The following is a 24,630-nucleotide window of genomic DNA, read 5'->3' as shown; positions in this document are numbered from 1 at the left end:
GAGCTGATAATGATGGGGAAGAAAATGCATGGTAGAAAGAGTAAGGAGCCTAAGAGAATAGCTGGGAATGGAGGATGAAAAGAGCTGAGAGGATTGTGGATCTGAAGAGGAAATAAGATGATGAATAAAGTGAAGCTGCAGCAAGGTGTAAGGGGAATGGGGAAAATGGGGTAAAAAAATGTTCAGCCTCCACCTTGTTTCTCACCCTAGAGTAACTCAACCTGAAGCATTTCAAAAGATTGTCATGTTCTCTGTTGTTCATGAAGACCATGGCAAATAATACCAACAGACATGCTGCTGACCTAGAATGGGTCACCCATAGCTCCTCAGAAGTGTCCCTTCATCTGGCCTCTGTTGCCCACAGGTTGCAGTCCCCTCACAAGGATCCTTCCTCCATCATCAAGTACCTCCTCCCAAGTGCACATCTCCAGCTTGGTTCATAAGTTCATAAGTTCCTGATACCTTCTGTGAGTCTCCTTCAGTTCCTTTCCTCCATTTTCTCTTGCCCTTTGTGGTTACTACTCTTTCTTAAATAGGCCTTGGCAGTGGTGCCACATATACCTCTGACTGGCTGTAATTATGTGTGATGAGATGTTTTCACCCATTTCTGAGCTGTCTGAATACAGCTGTCAGGACTGAAGGCAATTCCTGGCCAGCCAGCAGTTCCACTACCTAAACACTGGCTATTCTGACCAGTACAGTCTAAAAGTTTCCACTGCAGACAATACCCCCAGCTCCCTACAGCAAACAGCTTCCAGTTTTCCTTTTGCAAGGCCTGGCATAAAGAAATCTAGTGTTGCCGCTTGGGCCCCATTCCACTTGGCTACATCGTGCTCAAGGACGTGTCAGAAAGACCAGCCTGATCACGCTGGGGCTGCTGTGAGTCCCACAGAGGGCGCCCCTCCCAGGCTGAACTCTCTTCGGATGTGGGCTGTGTGGAGCAGAGGCTGCGCGCCATAGCGCCCTTCTCAGGCTCCTACCGCTCCTGTGTGAGCCCTCTCAGCACGCTGCAGCCCTTCAGGTAACATCCACCTGCTGACACCTACTCCCTTCTTTCTTCATTGATCACTGTGCCTGCTTGGCTGTTTCTTTCAGTTCTCTTTCCCAGAGGTAGCGCACGCTTGGCTGTAGCAGTTGGCTGTGAGTGTCGGTTGTTTCAGATGGCGGCCATGACAGTTCTCCCATGGTGTCTCACACAAGCCCCTCTCAACCTCTTCTTGATGACACCTTGGCCACTGCAATTTATCCCCCAGGCTTTCATACGCATCTTTTCTGTGACGTGTTTCTACCCCCTCAATGACTGCTGCTGATATGGATGTCCAGAAAGGAGAAAACAGAAATCAGTGACAACAAGGGGTGCAGGTGGTGCATTTGGAGAGAAGGAACCTCATTTTCCAGTCATAAAAATGAGTCTGTGGTGATCTTGAACAGCATGCTTTTGTCCACTGAACACAATCACCTGTCCTACATTTTAACAATAAAACCACAAAGCCCCAAGAAAACTATTTACCAATGGCTAAGGTCCTTACAGGCTCCTTTTTAACCCAGAGGAATAATGCGCTCAGGTGCAGGAGGAGTACTGCCCAGTGCAGTATCCAGCCTTCTTATCTGCTGCTGTTCTCCTAAAAAACTACTAGCAGCAATGTAATTTAGTGGTGGAGTTAATTTGCACTGGGAAAAACTCACTGAAATTATTAGTTCAATACGTTTTATCAATACGCCAATATACCAGATTAAATCTTGTGCAATGTAATTGTGTTAGTCTGGCCCCTGAGATACTTGAATAATGCTACTTTATTTTGAGGGATGAAACAGAAATCTGGAATTAAGTCAGGCATGAAGTTTACACTGCAGCTCTCAATGAGGCACAGAAAGAAGCTGTACTGGTTTTAACAAATAGAGTCTTTTATTTTATTTTTTTCATAGCTACTTGTAAGGTGTTACATTTTAGATTTGTGACCAAAACAGTGCTGGTAACACAGTGATGCTTCATTTTTTGCTTGCTCAGTCACAGACTTCTCTGTTTATTATGCACCCATACTAGCAAGGGTGCTGATAGAGTACCAGAAGCTGGAAGGGAACACAGCTGGCTCCAGATGACAAAAGGGACACCCCAGACTATATGAGATTGTGCTAACAAGGAAAGCCTGGTGGTAAAGAAGGAAGTGGGTTGTTCAGAGTGATGCCACAATATGTAATGAGCCCCGCTTTCCCGCAAGTGGCTGGCCATCTGCCCTTTGATGGGATACAGTGAATGAATTCCTTGTTTTACTTGGTTTCCATGCATGGCTTTTGCTTTACTTAGTAACCTGTTTTTATCTCAACCCACATCTTTACTCATTTTTGTCTGACAGATTCTCTCCCCCATCCTACTGTGAACAGAGTGGGTGAGTGTCTGTGTGGTTGGTGCTGAGCTGCTGGCCACAGCTAAACCACAACAGAAAGATTCTAAGTAGACATCTATGCATTCTGTCACTGAAATAGCCCTGACCATTTTGCATAGGTCATGGGTCTCCAGTGAAATGAGCTAAGGAAGTGACAACATTTAGAGAAGAACTTGAAACACAGAAGATGAGAGCCATCCATTAGTTGTAGGAAAGGCCATATGAAGAACAAATATGTTGCAAAGCAAACAACTTGATACTGAATAATGGCCAGGAAGCTTATAAGAAATTAAATATATCTGTATGCCTGTAACTTTAGTCTACTATTCTGTCTTTGCTAAAATTCCCTTATTCTAATTTCTTTCTTCCTTCTTTTTTCTCCCCTTTTCCCTTTCTTTCTCTCTCCATTTTTTTCTCCCTTTCTCTATTTCTTCCTTTCCTTCTTTTATTTCTTTGTCTCTTCCTTTCACCATAGAGAGATTTTCCACCAGCACCAATCTTTTATAATGTCACCAATAATTTGAATTTATGTACATATCCTCTAGTCTAACACACTCAGCATATATTATTCTGAGAAGATTTCAGGCTGATAGCTAATATTTGCCATGATAAACAAGTATCATAATTAATTCATGAAGTCCAGCAAAAGTTCAGACGTATGTATATAGACATTAGCAAAAGCAAAGAGATCAAACTGAAGAAAATGAGATATTAAGCATAAGGTTACTTAGTAATGAATTTGTTGATTATAGAGTTATTAGTTCCTGTTTCCTGCATCACATAAGGTATAGAAAAATCACAGAAATACTGGAAAACATGTAGGAGAATAAAACAGGTTATAGTTCTTTGTTTGCTTCTTGCAGTTATGAGAATACCTTGGAGAGTGTTTTTCCCCCTGAGGGATTTCTTTTTCATTTTCATGATAAGGAAAACAGTCTGTAAACAAAGCAAATTTATGTGTAGCAGCCTTTAAATCACCAAGCTAAGGTTTGCTTCTAGAGTGTTACATCAAATATTGGTTTTAACAGTGTTTTAAGTGGAAGAAAATAAAATAGTAAATAAATAATAAATTCACTTGCCCTTAGACTGGTTTGTGAAATAACCAGAGAATGGTTACAGCTAATATAGTTAAAAAAACATTCTGATCTATTTACCAAAGCAGAACAGGAGAGTCTAGGAGACTTGACTGCTTCGTGTGTTCTTTAGAGTTTAATTGTGTTCTAGAGAAGAGTAATGGTAGCTAGCAAGGACAGTTGGCAGATGCCATACAGACAGTTGGCATCTGGAAATAACAGGAGGAAATTCAGCTGTCTCCACTGGTAAAACAGATACCGAAGGACAGCAAGCTGAACTGTGAGGCTGCAATGTCAGTATAGCTGTTAGACAGCATATTTATTTGCTGACTTCTGCCTGTTGGAGATGACAAACAACAAAAACATTTTGTCTAAATGGTATGTGGTACCAAATACCACTTCACTGCTTCTTCACTCTAGAAAGATCTTAGTTTTTGTAAAATGCAGTAGTAATTACAATTTTGTCATTTACTTATCCTTTAAGGAAAACAAAAACAAAAACAAAAACAAACAAAAAACTGCTCGTGCTTTTGCTCTCTTAAAATGTGGAAGGTAATGCATGAGGACTCTTGTCCTGGCTGACTTATAGTTTCTCCATTTCCACTCTTCTCAGTAAGTAATATTTAAAAGGGTTACCTGGCACTATCTTCAACCTTCTCTGGGGAGTGTTATTTTGATTATTAGTCTTCTGTTTCAGTCACTGTGGAGCTGACATCATACTCTCATAACCAGAAGAATCATACAGTAAGAGAGCTGTGCTGTGCCAGCCTCCTTCTTGGGTAAGTACAATATAAAATTCTGAGTAACCTCATTTCTCTTTTGCTCTCTCATCTGATTTGAACACACTCCCTTCAGAACTCTAGATTTTTGGAAGGTGATTTCAGCATGTATCTTCTGCCTAATGCATGACAATCAGCAGATTGTCTCGTGAGGATTTGATTTATTTTACTGGCAGAGGGTGTGATGCGCTGCTTCAGATTCCTGTCATGGGATGGACCATTAATCTCTCACTACACTTAGGAGTTTTCCAAGAAACACGCTGAGTTGGAAGATCAGCCCATAATTAATTCTAAGGAATATGAATCTATTCACATTCTCAGTTAAGCTGTCATCAGATTTTCTAGAGATTTCAAGATGCATACATAAATGTACAACAACATCTGTGCAGAACTACATTTTGAGGAAGATGTGAACACTGAAATTTCTCACTCAAATCCATGTGGATATAGTTTTGAACCACACTGAACTTTGGGAATGCCACCTTGTTTTGCCTTGGTGAATATGAAGAACATGAGGTTACAAATCTGAGCTGGAAGGACTCCTCTGGAGTGAACAGCTTGAAAACAATGTGCAATCATCCTTGCAAACTCTGTAGGGGTACACGCTTCAGGCAAGCAGCCTAAAAGCAAGCAGCCTGTAGTATATGAATGATGGTCACCACATTTCACTAGCTGAAATATTTGGACAGTGTAAGGATCATGAATACAAATACTGAATTCTTGAAAGAGCAATACAGGAAAATATTTCTCTTGTGAAAATCCTAAACAGACACAGTTCTTTCCAAATCCCAACACTGTCTGAAACTGTTCTCTGAATAAAAACATCTGTCCCTTGGATAAGACCAAGTTTCTTTTAATATAATGCAGACTCTAATTTTCTTCCTCCCCTAATCTGCTTTTAAAAACCTTACTTTCAGCTGTGCCAAGGGTTTATGCTGAAATTGCTGTGTCTCAGCCATGTGCTTTCATCACAGCAGTACTTTGAGATATGGAGTCACTTCCAGGAAGATTCAGTTCTACTTAAAAGGTGTAGGAGAGCAGACATTCTGAGGGAGGGAGAGTGCAACCAGTGACTGTCCTCTAAACATGAATTAATATGAAATATTAATGGAAATTACTAGTGTTGAATTCATTGCCCCTGGGTTATCATTGCAGCTAGACACAGTAGACCAAAAGCTTTCTCATATTAGATGGATAAATACTGTTTCAGGTATAACCATCCTTTCCTTTGGATAATTAGGTTTTGCAGACTTTTAAAATGTGTATCTCATAGTTTTCCTCTCTTCCTTGCCCCTTCAGGACACGATTGGGAAGAAAATCAGTCTACAAGTACATGAGTTTCATAGTCCCACTCTGCCTCATTTTTCAGTATCTTCCCTGTAGGTTAAAATTTAAAACTTTCAATTTACAATATATACAGTGATAGAAATGTACATTTTCTATGCAGAATATAGGAGGTGCAAGAATATATGCAATATGCTTGTTTGGAAAAAGATGCTGGCTTGTTCCTTTTCTGTCAAGATTTTAAATATGCTTCTGATAGTGGATGTTTGGCTCCAGATAACTGCTAGGAGTGCTTCCAAAGAGGTCGAATATTTATGACGCAAAAGGACACAGTGAATTCTGTGTGCTTACACTGGTATGTGCTATAATTCTTCTGACTCCTGCACACGGTAATTAAACAGGCAAAGATGACATTCATACATACTGATAAAGTGTTAGATTCATGACTGGACATAAGAAGAGATGTAGGAAGCAAATCTGTATCATGACTTCAAGCCAAATACATCCTGGAAAGCAGTATTAACTTCCTGTGAGCATTTTTTTCTTGTTTTATTTGTGGATCTCTAGCAAAAAATAACAGAACAAACAAGGAAGCAGGTGTCCCTGGTTAGCAAATGATAATTCCCCGTAACATGCTTCACTTGACTAATCTTAAAAAGATGCCTGAGTCTCAGGGCTGAAACTTGTTCCAGAGCATCCTGTTGTGAAAAGGGTCATTATTTACATCACTGAAGAGGAGAAAGGGAAACCCTCTCTGAAACCATCAAAGGGCTGGTGTTTTGCTTATCAAAAAAATGTCCCCTCCTAATGCAGTGTCACTTCCTTCTCATTGCTAAACTTGCTTTGGTTGCAGAATGGAACTAAATGCCTAGGCTCTTCTCTTCCTTACCACAGAGATGTACTGACCCTCTGGCAATGGTGAGACAAAGATATTATCTGGGACAGGGCTTGGGCAACAATCCTAACGTGCAGGGTAACCAGGCAGAGATCACTGCACTACTTTTCAGAGGCAGTGGGAGTGACTGAGTAGCACCTGAGGAATGCTTTCCAGAACACCAAAAAGAAGCTGATGCCGTCTGGCATTAGTGCTAACAACATTGGAGTTGTATATCTTGTATTTAATTTTAAGTGTCTTCACAAACTGAGTAAAAAGAAGTAGTTATCATCTATCCTGAACAGTTGCCTCCACCATTTCTTTGTGAGAGAGGAGTTGAATGGTATTTGTAAACAAGATTCACAGAACCCATAGTCCTCACGGGTGCTTTGATAGCAGAGTGAGGCGCTTTTTACTATTTCATCTACAGTTACCTTGTATTTCCAAGCAAATCCTCTTGCAAAGCTAAGGGCTGAGAAAAAAAGGCAGGAATTTTTCTTCCGGTGTGTTGGCTGTAAACTGAAAACCATCCACACTCTGCTGGCTCACTCACGCTGAGAGCATTACAGCAAGAACTGCTACTAGGACAACAGTGTCACCTGCTGGTAAGCGTAGCGACAACTCATGCGTGCTGTTTTCACTGAACACGAGACTGCTTATACGCTTCACGTGAGAAAAATGCGTGTACATTAAGATGTCAGTGCAGTGACATGGTGTCAGTAGTAAAGTCAAAGATGATAAAATTTCTTTGGACCAATAGTTTTGTGCTATTCAAACATAGGATATTCTCTGAGTTTTAATGATGAAAAATAAAGTGGCTTTGGTGATACAGCCTTTGTTTGTTTGTATTAGTTCTATTATAACCCAATTTTAAAATAAAGGCTGATACTGAACCACATTTTGTTATGCATTTGATAATGGTGAAGAACCCACAAAAATCTACTGTGGGTATCACTGCCCTCAAAAACTTGAGGCTGGTGAATCTCACACTTCTGTGTGTGCATCTAACATGAATGTATTTCATAAAGGTGATATGAATAACCACATGGAAGAAAATGAAAAGAAAAGCAGTACTGCCCAGGAAACATCTGCAGAAGAATCTGTCCATCCTGTTGCAGAGCCAGTGACACCACAACTGGTAAGACTTCTCCAGTACTGTTTTATCGTCAATATCCTTACCATTTGCCTTCAGTTTATTCAATAATTATAAAAGCAAAAAGCTAGAGTCAATAGGAAAATACCACTAATAACTGCAAAACAGTCAACTTTGCAGTGCAGTAATTTAGAGGGCTAAACACTTCAGAGCTCTAATGAAATAGAGAGGAAATCTAAAGGAGTATTCTTAGAGGAAGGGCTATCTCCATAACTTATTATATTTCCAACTTGAAATTGCATTATTTATGATCACAGACAGCAATGATGCTGAAGTATATTTTCTGCACCAAAAATTTACCATTAATATCAACACAGAAATGTCTGAATAACTAAGAGATTGCCCAACAGGTTTTTATGATAACTCAACAGAAAACACACAGCATCAATGACATATTCCTCTTGTTCCTCAGAAGCTGTGTGTCTCTATTAAGGATGTTTAGTTTAGCTTAATTTTGTTCATGTTTTTCTCTTTGACCTCACTTGCTTAGTGCTCCCTTCCTGCACTAGCTGATCCTCCAGATATTTCCCTTGCCCTCAGACTGTTAAGACAATGCCCATCTATAGGAACCTCAGAGAAGAGTGAAGATAAAGGCTCATCCACTCAATATGTGTATATATATTTTAAATATTATTGATAAACTGAAGGAAAAAAATACATGATTTCTGCCTTATCCAAGACAACTTTCAAGCTATGCCACTGTACCAGATTAAGAATTGATACTCAAAAGTCCTATTAGGCTCCACAATCAGTCAAGGCAATAATCAATGAATAGCTACACAAACATTTTTAAAACAATGATCCTAGTTTTATGTTGAATTTTACCTTCCTACCTGTGTTAGCTAGCAACGATACTAATTTTAATGCTATTTGGAAGCCAGTGAGGGCATTTTGTAGCTAACAAATGCTTGTTCTAGTTAAAATAATTATAACCTTGCTCTTCTTTCAAGGTTTTTTTGTTGTTGTTGTTTTTTTTGTAGAAAAAAATTGAGAAGGAACTAAAAAAATTAGTCTTTCAAAATCCAGGACCGCAGGTATCTAACTTCAATGCTGAAATTAGAAAGTGGAGGAAAAAAGCACACAAGCCATTGATGAACCAAGACTGTTTTAATAAGCCACTTAAGTAAGATGTATCAATTTATTACATATTATGCTTTTGAAAATGTTTCGTATGCTGTTTACTAGTGAATGAATAGAAGTATTAATATTTTTTCAGATATTTTTTATTACATGTGAATGCTGCACAGGGAAAATAAGCTTTTTCTTTCTGCGTGACTTAAGAGAATTTTGACTTCTTCAGCACACACACAGTACCTATTTCAATTAAGATCTAACATTGGTATTTTGATTGAGCTATGAGTGTGTTTAACAAGAAATATTTGTTCTTGGACAGATGTTTTCCACAGCTGGGTTTCATCTTTAAAAATGTCAAAGCACTCTCCAAGAACCACTGTTTCTTTGCTCTTGCAGATCTCTGAAGAAGTATGGGACTCGTGGCTGGCTGCTTGGTAGCAATATTGATTTGTGTGACTGCCTGGAGACGGACTGCCTGGGCTGCTTCTATCCTTGCCCCAAATGCAACTCAACTAAGTGTGGGCCAGAATGTCGCTGCAATAGAAAGTGGGTTTATGATACAATTGAGACTGAAGATGGGAATGTGATCAGTGCTTTTCCATTTTCTACTAAGCCCTGATTTTGTTCTAATAACTTTGTACCTGTGCAAAGTTCTTTCTTCGCATCCTATTACAGTGAGTCTTGGCCTTAAGAATTGTGAAATGTCAGACAGGTTGCTTGCACTTCTTTACTGATGCCTACTCAGCACACTTTAATGTCTCATGTTAAGCAAATCTATACCAAAGCACTCAGCTCCGACCCAGGCACATTTTGCAGTGGAGCAGTGGTGTCAATGTAAAGGAGGCTTCCTGAACCAGGGTAGACCCAAGTGAGTGCAAAGTCTCCTCAGATGCCAGAAGGTCTCATTGAGCAGCTGAGGAGCCAATAGGTCATAACCCACATGAATAGATGCAGCCTCAATGAGCACTGCCACAAGGATAGGCAGTTAGAGCCTTGTGTGGCAGTGGGAAAGAGGCTGCACAGGGAGGATGATGTCATGGCCACCTCCAATAGCAGTTATCACCCATTAACAAGGCATTCTAGCTGTGGCATCTGCCTGCCAGAAAGCCATGGCCTCTGCGTCACTTGAGTCCTCTCTGGCCACAGGTACTGACACAGCTCTCAGACAGAGATCCACAGGGAAAATGGGGCAACAGAATCCTTAGGCCTGTCAAACTTCACTCATGGGGAAGCCCACTGCCTCCCTGTGGTCCAGCCCAGCTAGGATACCATCTGTTTGCCTCTTGCCTAAAAATGATTACATTTACCCTCTTGTTTATTTCCCTTGCCTAATTTTTTTGTGAATGTAAAGATGTTTTTCTCCCTACTAATTTCTAACATGGTTGGGGGCATATTATTGAGATCCTTTTGATTCCAAAGACTTCACTGAGCATGTTTTGCTAGGTACAAACTTGTAAACAGAAGAGATAGCTGCATACAAAATTTTGTTGTTTGACTTCATTTCACTCTACCAGACTTGAAGTTTGTCAGTTAGACACTGAAGACAAGCACTACTCAATTTGGCTATAGTTTTAGATACAAGAAGTTTTCACAGTTTTCTGGAAAAAATAAAATAAAATAAAATAAAATAAATAACTCCCCTAAAAACAACATATTGCATGGGATAATTACAGTTGTTTCCATTACCCTATCCACGGTAAAGAAAATATTAAGGAAATTATTATGTAGCTCTAACTGGCCACAGAAAAACCAAGACATTAATTGCTAAGACTTCTAGAATGTGAAAGATCACCTAAGGTTTTATCAAATGAGTTAGGAGTTGAGAGTTTCAAGTAAGAAGGCAGACTAAAACTGTATCTGAACTCAAATACCAAAGATCAGCACAACATGCTGGGACATCTATATGCTCAGGCTGTGCAGCTGATTATTACCCAGACTATTACTACAACAAATGGCTCTGTTTCTACGTTGAGAAAATGGCAGAACAATGCTGGCTTCTCTCACCCAGTGTGTGCAACCTCCCCTTGTAAAGCAGTACAATCTAAAAAAACATTTGTTCATAATACTCTCTTTATTTAAAGACTCTGTAAGCATTAACCTACAATTATATATGTATACAATTGTCTGAATTGGAGACTAGGAATGCAACAGATTTTAATCATTGTAAAACAAGAGACAGAAATTTGAGATTATTTGTTTTTCTCTAAAGTAAGCTCCCAAATATTGCAGTGAAGTGTTACAGGATCCCTGTCTACATGAAGATCTGACATTATATAACTCCACTGAAGACAGTGGTGATTACCTCTGATGCCTTAAAATAAAATGGTAGACAGCCCTCAGAGAAGTCAGATCTGTGGCTGCAGGAAGTCTAGCTTTTCAAACAAAAATTCATAGCAACAATCTCTTCCTCTTGCCTTCAAGTCAACTCCCGCACGTTGGCAAGGTGCCATTCATTCCCACTGCATCAGTTTGAGAAAAACAAGTCCATACCAGTACTGAACTTATTCTCCTATGTGCCAGCATTTGTTGAGGTAAGAATATGCCGGCCTTTGAGCTATGCAAGCAAGGAAAGGAACTAAAAATGCAAATAACAAAACAGCTTTGAACTCTTTTCCAGGTAGTTTTTCTAGTAATTTCTGTAAGAGCACAAGAGAACTCTATATGCCTCTAAATGAGGGTAGCAGACATATCCGATTGACTTCTGTGGGACAAGAGCAAGAGCTCGGCTGAAGAAATACAGACACTTTCTCAATACATATTTATGTCTCAGATAAATATTTGCACCAAAATCACTATAGTTCCTACAGCTATGTATTTCTTAGTTGTTAATAGTAATGTTGATTGTAGCTTCTCCTTCAATATATTATTCATAATCTTAATACAATTTATAGCAAATTACACATACTTCAGTGGACCAATTTGTTTAGCTTTGTTTGACTCAGGAAATTGCATGCTACAAGTCTGAGCTAACAGCAACCCTAACAAATATTTGCTAGGGCAAGATTCTTGCATTTAATTTACTTTAATTTACCACGTTGTTCTGCTCGTAAGGAAGCGAACTTCTTTGTCAGATTCTTGTTGACACCAGACAAAATACTCAGAGGAAGACCAATAGCAATCTGCACTGCACTGGCCATTAGATAAGCCCAGGGGGGCTGCACTGTGTGTCTACCCCTTGTGCTCATGTGGGGAACACAGGTGCAAACAATGTGCCTGTGCTCTCTAGGCCAGCCACAGCCCTTCTCCAGGTGCTCAATCATCAGTTCAACCTAACAGTTCCCCTGCACGTGGTAAGGTCTCCCTCATGAAGGAGCCTCCCTTGTCTATCACAATCTGCATTACAATGCAAAAAATAAGGCTCCATGACCGCAGCTGTGGTATGGATGCCCTCAGTTATTTCAACAAATGCCACAGAACCATATGATCACAGATGTAGGCTGTGGAGCCCCGATTTCTTCTCTCCACGTGACCACACGGAACTATTTAAATGTAAAAAACAGCGAACAGTAAAATGACACATAGGGCTGCTAAAGAGTCCCCAACCCTATCCACTCTGGGTAGAATCCTACTGATTTTCACGTTATTTATTCGGCGGAACAGGACGACAGCGGTTCTCTAACTGGCCCACCTCTCCTCCGCGGCAGACAGAAACTCAACACGAAAGTCACATCACGATGCACACAGCAGGCGGCAGGCCGCCTTCCGCTGCGCCCCGCGCCCCGCCCCGTCGCGCTGCCGTGGTGGGGCGGGGCGGCAGCGGCAGCCATGGCGGCGGCTGTGGTTCCGGAGACGGACAGGTACGCTGTCGGCGGCGGCGGCGCTCCCCGCGCGGCCCGGCTTTGGCGTGGCGAGGCGAGGGCAGCGCGGCGGGGCCGAGCGGGGCGTGTTGCAGCCTGACCTCCTCCTCTGTTTCCTCGCAGCATTCGCAGGGCCGTGCTGCTACTCAACGCCGTGGACCCGGGCCGGTTCCCGCGCCTGCTGTCCCGCCTGCTGCAGAGGCTGCACCTGAAGGTGGGAGGGGCGGGGCTCGGAGGCTTTCTGCTGACGTTTGCCGTCTGTATGGGTCGTTTACGCACTGATTCGCTAGTTTTTCGTTCGGCGTTAGACGTGAAATCAGTCCTTGCCTTCAGTGCGTCGTCCCAGAACGTCAGGGGGAATTTGAATTTGGAACTGTAAGAGAAATGATTAAACAGAAATGGTTTTGTTGAGGATTTCTTTGAGCTCTGTTTTTGTTCTTCAGGGTCACTTTTGTATGTTTCTGTATTCTGTGTTTAGAAGATAAAAAACCGAGATGCGACATTTGCTTTACGCTCTTGTACAGGCTGGCTCTAAAATAGTGCAGGGTGCACACAATGTAGGTAGAAGTAAAAGCTTGTTCAGGGCTGTGAGGATCATTTCGTTACAATTCTGTTTCTGGGTCCTCTCTTCCAGCATTGCTGGCTTGGATGCTGCTGCTATCGTGGAGGGCTTTCTCAGTTGTTCTGACTGGGCATTAGCTCACTAGGAAAAGAAAAACATCACTAAGTCTTTTGGTACTCTGTACCAGGCTTTTAACATGAGCAGGGTTTGACAAGAGTCAGCTAAGTTAACGAGACCCATCTCATGGCTCTTTCCATTGGCTTTCCCAAAGGACCTGACCTGGGGATGAAGGCCCTGGAGCCTTTCACTAAATTGACTTTCCTATCAGAGCAGATGCTTGAAACATCTTCTAAAACCTCATCATTCAGATAACATTTCCCTTTTGATATTGTTCCTGCAGACAAGATGATTGAAGTGTTTGCCTTATTTGTTTATTCTGACAGCTCATTTTAGGTTATCTGTGAAGCTCTGGTAATCTTCAGTGGTATGGTATAGTATAGAATATATTTAACTCTGACTTTCAAAGTAAGTGTATTTTGACTCAGGCCTTTATTTCCTCTGTAACAGAACAGTCATTTTTCAAAAGGAGGATGTGGAGTGTAGGAAGCCTATGGAATTAACTGCACAACAGCTTTTGCTTCCTGTTCTCTTTGGGTCTGATTCAAGTAGTGGTTCTTTGTTATTTATAGAAGTTTATTTGCAGATGATGATCTTATGTAGTCAAAAGATAAATGTTTCTTTAGTAACTCTCAAGTACAAGGGCAGAGTGTTTCTTTGTGTACTGTATTTCATGTGATCCTGATAAAAGCCACAGTATCTCATAAGAAGTTAAACCTGAGTTTCAATGAGATAAATTAGATTGATTTTTTTTCGTGTTGGAAAGGGCTTTATTTCCATTTAAGGAAACTAGACAAACAAAATGTATATAAAAATGATGAGAAGGCTGTTATTTCGGCAGATATGTTTATGGTGGCCAAACAGAATGTGAGCAGTAAGTGTTTTTGTGTTTCAGGCTGAAACCAGTTTCAGTGAAGAGGAAGAAGAAAAACTTCAAATAGCTTTTTCACTGGAAAAGCAAGATCTTCATCTAGTTCTTGAAGCTATATCATTCATTTTGGAACAGGTACATTGTTTTAATCATAATGAATTGATGAATGGTTTTCTTAAAATCTGTTTAAAAATACAGATGTCATGATAGAAAATAATTTATGGAAACCTGTATCTGTAGTATATTTCATGCATTTGGGGCATGATTTTCCAATTGTATACTTTACTGATTTGTACTGAACTCATTGCACTTATGGGGTGCTTTTCCACCTGAGTTGAATACAGGCAATGGAAACCAGCTCCTTCTGTGAGGAAATGTTGCAATTGTGAGGTGTAGCCTTTCCTTTCCATGTGAACAGACACACCTGTTTAGCTCTCATATCTGAATTAGTGGGTGGCTGCATTATGTACAGCTGAGTGTCTTGTAAAAAGAGGACGTTACCTGCTTCTTCTGTGGGTTGCCCTTCGTAAAGGCAAAGGGACCAGTGCAAACAGAGGGATACTACAAAGGAAGGAAAAATGAATGCTCTCTCATCTCCAATGATCTGGGCTGGAAAGAACTCCAAAGGAGGGATCTCCATCAAGAGATTCTTCCCCAGTGGCAGTCAGCCCTTAAATGAGGGGTGGAGCCTGGCTTCACCTGAGCTCCGTTCAGTCAGTGGTTCAAGCTGTGACTCAGCAGTCCCCATGCACCAGTCAACCACCAATCAGGTGGGAAACCACGGTGAACAAGGTAGCTCAGTAATACTGACAGTTGAAGTGTTGCTACGACATTTCTGTGTAAGTGTGGTAAGTGTTTGCGCATAGCATGTGCACACTGGTGTTAATCAGGTACGCTGGGTGACTTGAGTCTTTCTTGCACCTGTCATTTTAACATTAGTTAACTTAGTTAAGATATTACACAGTGTCAAAAAGGAAACATAGTCCTGCCTGTACCTCCTATACACTGAAGTGTCTGTGGTCAGATCTGAAATGGAACTTTGAATTTTCACCTCAGTTGGACAAAAGCTGTCTGGTTTTAGTTTCACTTGACAACTTAATTTGTATGAGTGTTACTGGAGATGAGTAGAAATATTAGAAAACCGTGTCCTAGAACTTAGATTCTAGCATTAAAAAAATGCAGAAACATGCTAATTAGTCCAGAGAAGATTTCCACATTGAAGACATGTTGTATAAAGGCTCTTCTACTCTTTTTAGAATTGCTGTTTGTTCTTTCAAACTATGTCTTTGATAACAGATTTGATCTATAGGCACGTTATATTTCTATAATGTAAAATTGCTGCATGATCGCTGTTAGATGTGCTGTAATATTTTTTTAAGGTGTGAAAGGCTGATGGAGTCCTGTTGCTTTGAGTGAAGGGGACCATGTAATACAGAACGTTTATCACAGAAGTATGGCCAAGTGACCATAGTAGCAAATTCATATTTTCCAGCAAAGTACTAATGTCCTTTTAGAATATTACCTTGTAAAATTATTAGCAAAGCTAAATTATCAGTGTGGATTGGGAGAAGTTGTCCTTTTTTTTGTAGTCACAGCTTACTTTAAAATGCTTGGGCACTACCTGCACTGGTAGCATAGAGAAATAGACTAACTATACCAGGCCCAGTTTGGCCTGGTTCAGTGACTAAATAGGGTGGATATTATATATATCTCATACCCTGGTAGAGGAAGAGGAGGAGAAGGTAAAATGTAGGGAGATGGGCCTGAAAACGAAACAACAACTAGCAATGAGCTAAGGGAGAAAACTAATTTACCAAGTATGTGTAAATGCAAAGGGACTAGCACAAACAAGGAGATGTTACAAAAAAGGGAGGAAAAGACTGCTTACCCATCTCTGAGGGTCTAGGCTCACAGGGAAGGACCTCCAAGAGGAGGGAATCTCCAACAAGAGGTCCTTCTTCAGTGGCAGTCAGCACTTTAATGAGGGCTGTGAGGAGTAGAGCCTGGCAGTTGCACAGAGCCTTCACCTGTGCTGACGGGATCTTTTCTTCAGGTGCTACGTGATGTTATGATGTGAAACATTGGTAAACAGAAGTAGTAAATGACATTCCACCCTTTATATCTCATCACTGCATCATGTTTAATGTGTGTATGTATAATAATTAACATCACTGAACACACACATGCACAGTTAGATATACATACATGCATGGGATTACTGACTGCACTCTCCCAGGATAAAATTCCCTTGTGATACACATTGAGTATCCTCATTTTTCTGCATTACTCACCAAGTGCATCCAGGTTCCTGAGCAAAAACAGTTCCAGTTTTCCCTTTCCGGAAGCTGGAAGGATCCAAACTGCTTTTCCCAACATGCTCTTTACATGTACTACAGGGACCTTATCTCCCTCTACATTCTGTAGGGAGCTGGATTGGGTAGCACCATCTCAATTGATAGATCCTTGAATGTTGACCATCTAGGTGGCTTCTGCCAAATGCTTCTCCCAGTGCTTAAATGTACCACCACCCATTGCCTTCAACATAGTTTTTAAGCTCATTGTATTGTTTGATTTTACCAGAAGCTAGTGCATGATAGAGAATATGATAAATCCACGTGATGCCATGATCTTTTGCCCAAGTATTTACGAGGGAGTTTTTGAAAGGAATCCCATTATCTGACTCATTTCTTTCTGGAGTGCCATGTTGCCACAGGACTTGTTTCTGGAGACCTAAGATGGTGTTTTGAGTTGGTTTAATTCTGTAACTTTTCACTGTTCATCTATCTTGAGTCATTTGTATTACTGCATTTTGAGTTGTGATTGGGAAAGTTAAACTCATATCTCCTGAGTGAAATGGCTAGGATGAATGCAATGCTTGCAGTCCCTTAGTAGAGCTGCTAGTAAAAAATCTTGTGTGCATGTGGAGGCCATCTGAAGTATTGTAGAATTGGTTTGGCACAACATGTGGAACAATACTTCAGCAATAGCAATTACTTTTCCTTTGAACAGGCTGTTTATCACAATTTGAAACCTGCTTCACTGCAACAACAGCTGCAAAGCATTCACCTGGACCAAGACAAAGCTGAGGCATTTGCCAGCGCGTGGGCAGCTGCAGGTCAAGAGACAATTGAAAAGTTCAGACAGAGAGTTTTGACCCCTCAGAAGGTAATTTTTATGTTTTAAGAGTTTAAAACTATATGTTTTTGTTTTAAAGCAAGGAGTCTAATATACAAGGTTAATGACAGCACAAGATACTGAAAACAGGAGTATTTGTTGGGTAATGAGTACATAGGTTCATTGTAATTAAGTTATGTTGTCTCAAGTAGGTGTTCTATGTTAGTTTATCTGCTATAACTGAACAATGCACTGTAGTGTGCCCTATGTGTCATCTGTGATATGCTTTACATTATCTGAACATGCTTCACAGTAGGTCACGGGTGTCCAACTTTTTGGCTTGTCTGGGCCACATGGGGTGAAGAGGAATTGTCTTGGGCCCCAAATGAAATACTTGGATGATGTGTATAACTGCCGAAAAATAATATACTTTCAATTGAAATGTAAAAAGCTGAGAGCAAGCAAGCCATAAAACTAGTGAGATATTTGACTTTGAATTTGTGAAACTTGTACATCAATGTCTAGTTCAATGGAAATGGTTGCCATTCTTAGTGAGTTCTCAAAGAGTTTTTCTGAGATTTTTGGTGAAATATGAGTCTTCCTTTGCTGCGTCATTGAAAGTAGTTCATAGATGTGCATACTTGTCAAAAGCAATGTCATGAATAAGGTGTGACTGTTGAGTGATGGATATTTTTCTCTGCTAAGACAGATCTTAGGTCTAGTAACAATATATGATCAAATTTAATTTAGATGAATGTCTAATTGCAGCTCTATAGATTCCATTTGAAAATTTGCAGGTAATGTGCCTATGTTGACTGAAAGTGGAGTTGCAGATATACAAAAAAAATTCATGGTTTTTTTGGAAATCTTGAAAACCTTTCTCAAATTCCTTTATCAACACTGAAAGCAAGGCTGCATACTTCATGCCAACACATCAAGATGCATGAAATTATTTTCTGTAACTTGAGTTTGCCATTGCCAATTTATTTCATTTGAATGTGGGTATTTGTGAAATGTAGCACAGATAAGGTGATTTTCACCTTGAATACACACATTTAACTCATTTAAAGCTGTGGTCAAATCTACCAAAAAAGTTGAATCTGTGAGCCATTTTTAATCTCCATGTTCTGGCACAATTTTTCCTTTTGATTCCATGAAGGACTTGATTTCACTTTGCAATCATAAAGTGCTTTTAGCATTTTACTCCAACTTGACCACCTTCCTTCCTTCAGAAAAGGAAATAGTGACTGCATAATCAACATCCATACTTGTAAGGAACTCCTGGAACTGGTGATGATTCAATCTCTTGGACTTTATTCACAGATTTGATGATAATTTGCATGAAATTATCAATTTTTAAAGCTTTTGCGCAAAAACTTTCTAAATGTATGATGCCTGGTGTTTTATCAAATGTGAGTTGTCATTGTCAGTTGCATCATTTTTCTGTTCATTTTCTATTAATTTTAAAGGTTCATCCTTTTTACTAACCATCACCAGGCTATCATTAATAGCTATACCAGATATATTGATGAAGATGAAAGAAAATTGCTTTAATTTATTTTTTACTGTTTTGTGCATATTGAGAGACTTAGTTACGTCTTCTAATGACACCACAGAAGCAATTTTTTCATCGTTATACTGACAACACCTGTAACAAAAATAGTAGGTTGAGTTGTGTCTATGGCATCAGTATTTTCATTTACTGCCAGAGCTTTACTTTCCAAATTTCTTAGGTTAGATTTTCCTGTTTCTTTGATTTGCCTGGTTCCGGTCTGATGAGACAAACTGATTTTAGAAAAATCTGTGTTTCCTATGAGGACAAATTATATTTGCCATGATTTCCAAACACTGCTTAATAAACTCGCTGCCAGGAAATGATTTTTTGGTTTTGATTTTTTTATTATTATTTTTGCAATCATATTTGCTACCACTTAACTAGCTTAACTAGTCCATTTGATTTTTAACTTTTCAAATATATATTTTAAGTTCTGCTGTTGGTCTTTATGAAGCAGTGCTTGATACTCATCAAATTTAGCAACATATTTCTGCATAAAATGTCTTCTTACATTGTAATCTTTGAAGACGGATTCACTTTCTTTGCAAAATAAGCATACTGCTGTATTATTTGTATCTACAAAAAAAGTACTCATCTGTCTTTTTTTTTGTAAATGCATCCTTTGTGATTTAATTTAATTTTTTTTTTGAGATGCCATTAGGTATGTTGAAAGGTTAATATTGGTAATCACAGTGTTTTACTCAGCAAGCTGCACGTGCTCATGCCATGTGTAGTACACATGGGTTTTGATGTGATTGAGTACATGTGGTGGGTGCAAGAAAGAGAATCAATGCTGCAATAGGCCTGCCTCCTGGTTTCAGCTGAGGCAGTGCCAGTCGTGCAGCAGTGTTTGTTACTGAGTGATGGGTGCATGCCTGGGGCTGGGCCAGGCCTCTTGGTGGAGAAGAGCAGTCACCATGGTGGCGTGGGGCAGGGGGTGAGCTGCACTGCGAACTGTGCCAGGCCACATGCAAGCTGTGGGTTGGATGTGCCTGCGCTCAGTGGTCCTACTGTCAAATGTGTACATCTATGAGCAGTATAAAATCCTTTTGTTTGTGATAAGCCTTCAGAGAGGCATAAACAGAAGATACTAGTGATGGGCATGATCACATGGTTCAAAAAAACTGGTGAACACTGACATCTTTCTTTTATCTTTATGTGTCTTACTAGAATAAGTTTTGGGTTCTTTATCCTTTTTGTATCCCTATGTGGTTGGTGAAATTTACATAGAAAATAAATTTGATAAGGAATATATGGTACACTGACAAAATAAGGACATAGTACAAGCAGCTTCTAGTCTTTTAGATGTAAAAGACACATTTTGAGAAGACAGAATCTGTCAGTTGCACGGACTAAAGGTATAATACATTTGATTTTTTCCAAAGCGCCTAAACTTATTCATTCGGAAAACTGGGTATTTTAGATACGTGTGGGTTCAGAAACTGCAGATTATTGATATGCAAAGTTCTGATAACTCAGGATCCGTAAGAAGTAAACAACTTATAAGTAATCAAAAAAAAAAAAAAAGCTGCACATATTTTTTACTTGTCTTTTAAAATCATACTTATCAATGTCAATCATACAAGTCCCACAGTTTGAATTGTCCCAGGTGCAATATGGCCAACATAACTGTCTGTTGAGAGAGGTGAGCAATTTGAAAACCAAGTGAAATCATGAAAGGTTATAAGGAGAATATCCGCAGGGAAGTGTGCTGTCTCCCTGGGGCTCGGATCAGGGACATTACTAGAAGACTCCCGGACTTGATACGCCCCACCGACTACTATCCATTACTAGTAGTTCAGGCAGACTGCAATGAAATATCTCAGAGAAGTCTGCGAACTATGAAAAGAGATTTTAGGGGATTAGGGCGATTAGTTCAAGGGGTGGGAGCACAAGTGGTGCTTGCTTCCATACCTTCTGGGGCGGTGAAGGACACAGAATGGGCTAGGAAAACACAGGTGATGAATAACTGGCTGAGAGGTTGGTGTAGAGATAGACACTTTGGGTTTTTTGACCATGGGACAGTTTACTCGGCTCCTGGCCTGTTATCTGTTGATGGGACACACCTATCCCAAAGGGGGAAACGAATCCTAGCACAGGAGCTAGCTGGACTCATTGAGAGAGCTTTAAACTAGCTGTGACGGGGGAAGGGGATAAAACAGGGCTCTCCAGTAAAGAGCCTAAGGAGGCTGTGCTGGAAAAAGGGGTGAGGCAGATATCTCAGCTGAAGTGCATCTATACCAATGCACGCAGCATGGGCAATAAACAAGAAGAGCTTGAAGCCATTGTGAGGCAGGCTAACTATGACCTTGTGGCTATTACAGAAACATGGTGGGACCTCTCCCATGACTGGAATACTGGGATTGATGGCTACAAGCTCTTCAGAAGGGATAGACAGGGAAGAAAGGGTGGTGGCATAGCTCTCTATGTCAAAGAGTGTTTTGATGTTGAAGAACTAGTGGTTGGAAATGACAAAGTAGAGTGTCTATGGATAAGGATCAGGGGGATAGTCTTTAGGAGTGACATCGTGGTGGGGGTCTGTTATAGACCACCTAGTCAGGATGAAGAAATAGATGAGATGTTCTATAAACAACTCGTAAATGTTGCATGATGGCCAGCACTCGTTCTCATGGGGGACTTCAACTTCCCTGACATATGCTGGAAATACAATACTGCGCAGAGGAAGCAGTCCTTGAGATTTCTAGAATGTGTGGATGATTGCTTCCTGACACAGCTGGTGCAAGAGCCTACCAGGGGAGATGCCTTGCTTGACCTACTTTTCACTAACAGGGAAGGACTAGTAGGGGATGTGAAGGTTGGAGATTGTCTTGGCCAGAGTGACCATGAAATGGTGGAGTTTGCTATTCTGGGTGCCGTCAAGAGGGTGACTAGCAAAACTATTACCTTGGACTTCCGGAGGGCAGACTTTGACCTGTTCAGGACACTTGTTGCAAGGGTCCCTTGGGACTTGCTCCTGAAGGGTAAAGGGGTCCAGGAAGCCTGGATGCTCCTCAAGATGGAAATCTTAAAGGCACAGGAACAGGCTGTCCCGGAGTCCCGTAAGTCAAGCCGGAGGAGCAAAAGACCAGTGTGGATGAACCGGGATCTTTTGTTGAGACTCCGAGAGAAAAAGAGAGTCTATGTCCTCTGGAAGATGGGACAGGCTACTTGGGGTGACTACAGAGAACTGGCCAAGATCTGCAGGCAGAAAATTAGAAATGCTAAAGCCCAGCTTGAAATTAGGCTGGCTACTGCTGTAAAGGAGAACAGGAAACCCTTTTACAAATATATTAACAGCAGGAGAAAAACTAAGGAAAATTTCCCTCCTTTACTCAAAGAGGCAGGCAATATAACCACAGATGATAAGGAAAAGGCTGAGGTTCTCAATGCTTTCTTCACATCTGTCTTTAATAGACAGGACAGTTATCCACATGGTACTTGCCCTGACCTGGAAGTCCGGGACGGGGTGCATAATGCACCCCCTGTGATCCAAGCAGAGACGGTCAGAGATCTACTCCTCCATCTGAACTGCCACAAGTCCATGGGGCCAGATGGGATCCACCCAAGGGTGCTGAGGGAGCTAGCAGAGGTGATTGCCGAGCCACTTTCTGCCATCTATCAGCATTCCTGGTTATCTGGAGAGGTCCCACAAGATTGGAGGCTTGCCGATGTGACTCCCATCTTCAAGAAAGGCCGTAAGGAAGACTACAGGCCTGTCAGCCTGACCTCGGTATCAGGGAAAGTTATGGAACAGATGATATTGAGGGAGATCACACGACACGTGCATGGCAATAAAGGGATCAGACCCAGCCAGCACGGGTTCACCGGGGCAGGTCGTGCTTGTCCAACCTCATCTCCTTCTATGACTGGGTGACCAGACAGGTAGATGAGGGAAAGGCTGTTGATGTAGTCTACCTGGACTTCAGCAAGGCCTTTGACACGGTCTCCCACAGTATTCTCCTAAGGAAACTGGCAGCCCGTGGTGTGGACAGGTTCACTCTTCTCTGGGTGGAGAACTGGCTGGAGGGCCGTGCCCAGAGGGTAGTGGTTAATGGAGTTAAGTCCAGCTGGCGTCCTGTAACGAGTGGTGTCCCCCAAGGGTCAGTTTTGGGGCCCATCTTGTTTAATATCTTTATTGATGACCTAGACGAGGGAATTGAGTGTATGCTCAGTAAGTTTGCAGATGACACAAAGCTGGGAGGATGTGTCAAACTGCCTGAGGGTAGGGAGGCCCTTCAGAGGGATTTGGATAGGCTGAACAGCTGGGCTGAGCTAAATGGGATGAGGTTCAATAAGACCAAGTGCCGGGTCCTGCACTTTGGCCACAATAACCCCATGCAATGCTATAGGCTTGGGGCAGAATGGCTTGAAGAATGTAAAGAGGGAAAAGGACCTGGGGGTGTTGGTTGATGCTCGGCTCAACATGAGCCGGCAGTGTGCCCAGGTGGCTAAGAAGGCCAACAGCATCCTGGCCTGTATTAGAAATAGTGTAGCCAGCAGGAGCAGGGAGGTGATCATCCCCCTGTACTCAGCTCTGGAGTGGCCGCACCTCGAGTACTGTGTTCAGTTTTGGGCCCCTCACTACAAGAAGGACATTGAGGCCCTGGAGCGTGTTCAGAGAAGGGCAACAAAACTGGTGAGGGGTCTGGAGCACAAGTCTTATGAGGAGCGGCTGAGGGAGCTGGGATTGTTCAGTCTGGAGAAGAGGAGGCTCAGAGGAGACCTTATTGCACTCTACCACTTCCTGAAGGGGGGTTGTGGTGAGGAGGGGGTAGGCCTCTTCTCCCTGATAAGTAATGACAGGACGAGAGGGAATGGCCACAAGTTGCGCCGGGGAAGATTTAGATTAGACCTGAGGAAGCATTTCTTTTCTGAAAGAGTGGTCAGGCACTGGAATGGCCTGCCTAGAGAGGTGGTTGAGGCACCATCCCTAGCGCTGTTCAAGAAGCGTTTAGATGAGGTGCTAAAGGACTTAATTTAGTAGTTGGGTAGAGATAGTGATAGGAGGATGGTTGGACTAGATGATCTTATAGGTCCTTTCCAACCTTATGAACTTATGAACTTATGAACTTATGAACTTATGAGAAGGAACTTTCAGAATAAAATATGTGCAGATTGGGAGGCAATTCTGAAGATGCTCTGCCAGCAAGTGTCTGAGAACTTTATTGAGACATACTGTTCAGTGACCTGTTTTTTTGCTGTTGAGTTTTCCACTGATGAGAAGCTAGTACAAAAAACTTTTCATCGTCATTTAGTTAGAACTTGTTCCTTTTTCACGTTCAGTGACCTTATTGCTGTGTTTGTGTCTGCAGTTTTGTATGAGATCTGTAACATATATAAAATGCTTCTGCTCGTGATATATCTTCGAATATTCTGTGTGGCTTCACCATCATCTCTCGTAATGGAGTTACATTTTGGTAGCGTATTATAATTTGGATAAAGTTTTAAACCATCATTTTTAATTGTATTTGCACAAAGCAACTGCAAAATTGTCTGCCATTTCCTCTTTTTTTAATATTTTTCATTCATTTAGAAAGAATTTTTCATTCTTTTAGAATGAAAATGCATATAGTTATATAGGTATGTACCTCTACATATGATTAAAAGAAAAAGTCAAAATGTTCTTCTTTCTTTCCGTCCTGGATGGCAAGTTGTGTCAGTTTAAGTGTGAATGTAGGCCTTAACCTTAATTTCAGTTTTAGCTGCTCAAATTTACTTTCTCAGTTTGTTTTGTAAAAGCTTTTAAAATTCTAATCATATAGACTTTAGTTTAGTGAGAAACTATTAAGCTTATAAAAGCTTTTCCTTAGGCAGATGATTAAATCCACAGAACTAATTGGTAACTACATTATTTTTTCTACTAATACTGAATGTATAGGAAAATATTTAAAAATTACATGAGAAAATAGAAGAACTTGTGATTATGCTTGGAACTAGTAAGATAAGTGTAGTAGATGGCTATATGATCCCTTCATTTAAATTTATATTCTATG

At 40.9% G+C, this 24,630-nt stretch overlaps 2 protein-coding genes across 2 annotated transcripts in view; both read left to right on the top strand.

Moving 5' to 3' along the window:
• Positions 1–7,368: 7,368 nt before the first annotated feature.
• ARL14EPL (ADP ribosylation factor like GTPase 14 effector protein like) lies at positions 7,369–9,240 on the top strand. The gene is made up of 4 exons (XM_065744139.1): positions 7,369–7,532; positions 7,981–7,983; positions 8,540–8,670; positions 9,018–9,240. The coding sequence occupies exons 1-4, from the start codon at positions 7,404–7,406 to the stop codon at positions 9,238–9,240; spliced, it is 486 nt and encodes a 161-aa protein (XP_065600211.1). The 5' UTR covers positions 7,369–7,403.
• Positions 9,241–12,316: 3,076 nt separating this feature from the next.
• COMMD10 (COMM domain containing 10) overlaps positions 12,317–24,630 on the top strand; it is a 109,110-nt gene continuing 96,796 nt past the window's right edge. Inside the window, exons 1-4 of the mRNA XM_065744313.1 lie at positions 12,317–12,418; positions 12,542–12,632; positions 13,993–14,103; positions 16,978–17,133. Of these exons, the coding sequence (XP_065600385.1) occupies positions 12,387–12,418; positions 12,542–12,632; positions 13,993–14,103; positions 16,978–17,133 (390 nt within the window). The 5' untranslated portion in view covers positions 12,317–12,386. The remainder of the gene's footprint in view (positions 12,419–12,541; positions 12,633–13,992; positions 14,104–16,977; positions 17,134–24,630) is intronic.

The sequence above is a fragment of the Cyrtonyx montezumae genome, unplaced genomic scaffold (genome assembly GCF_038088225.1).
Source record: "Cyrtonyx montezumae isolate F1298 unplaced genomic scaffold, pur_monq_1.0 scaffold_30, whole genome shotgun sequence".
Classification (NCBI taxonomy): Eukaryota; Metazoa; Chordata; class Aves; order Galliformes; family Odontophoridae; genus Cyrtonyx; species Cyrtonyx montezumae.
Note: the sequence above shows the minus strand (reverse complement) of the source record. Positions and strands in the feature narration are given on the sequence as shown.

Coding starts and splice junctions, on each gene's coding strand:
- ARL14EPL (XM_065744139.1), top strand. CDS start 7,404: ATGAATGTATTTCATAAAGGTGATATGAATAACCACATGGAAGAAAAT. Junction 8,671..9,017: donor TGTTTTAATAAGCCACTTAA/GTAAGATGTATC, acceptor TTGCTCTTGCAG/ATCTCTGAAGAAGTATGGGA.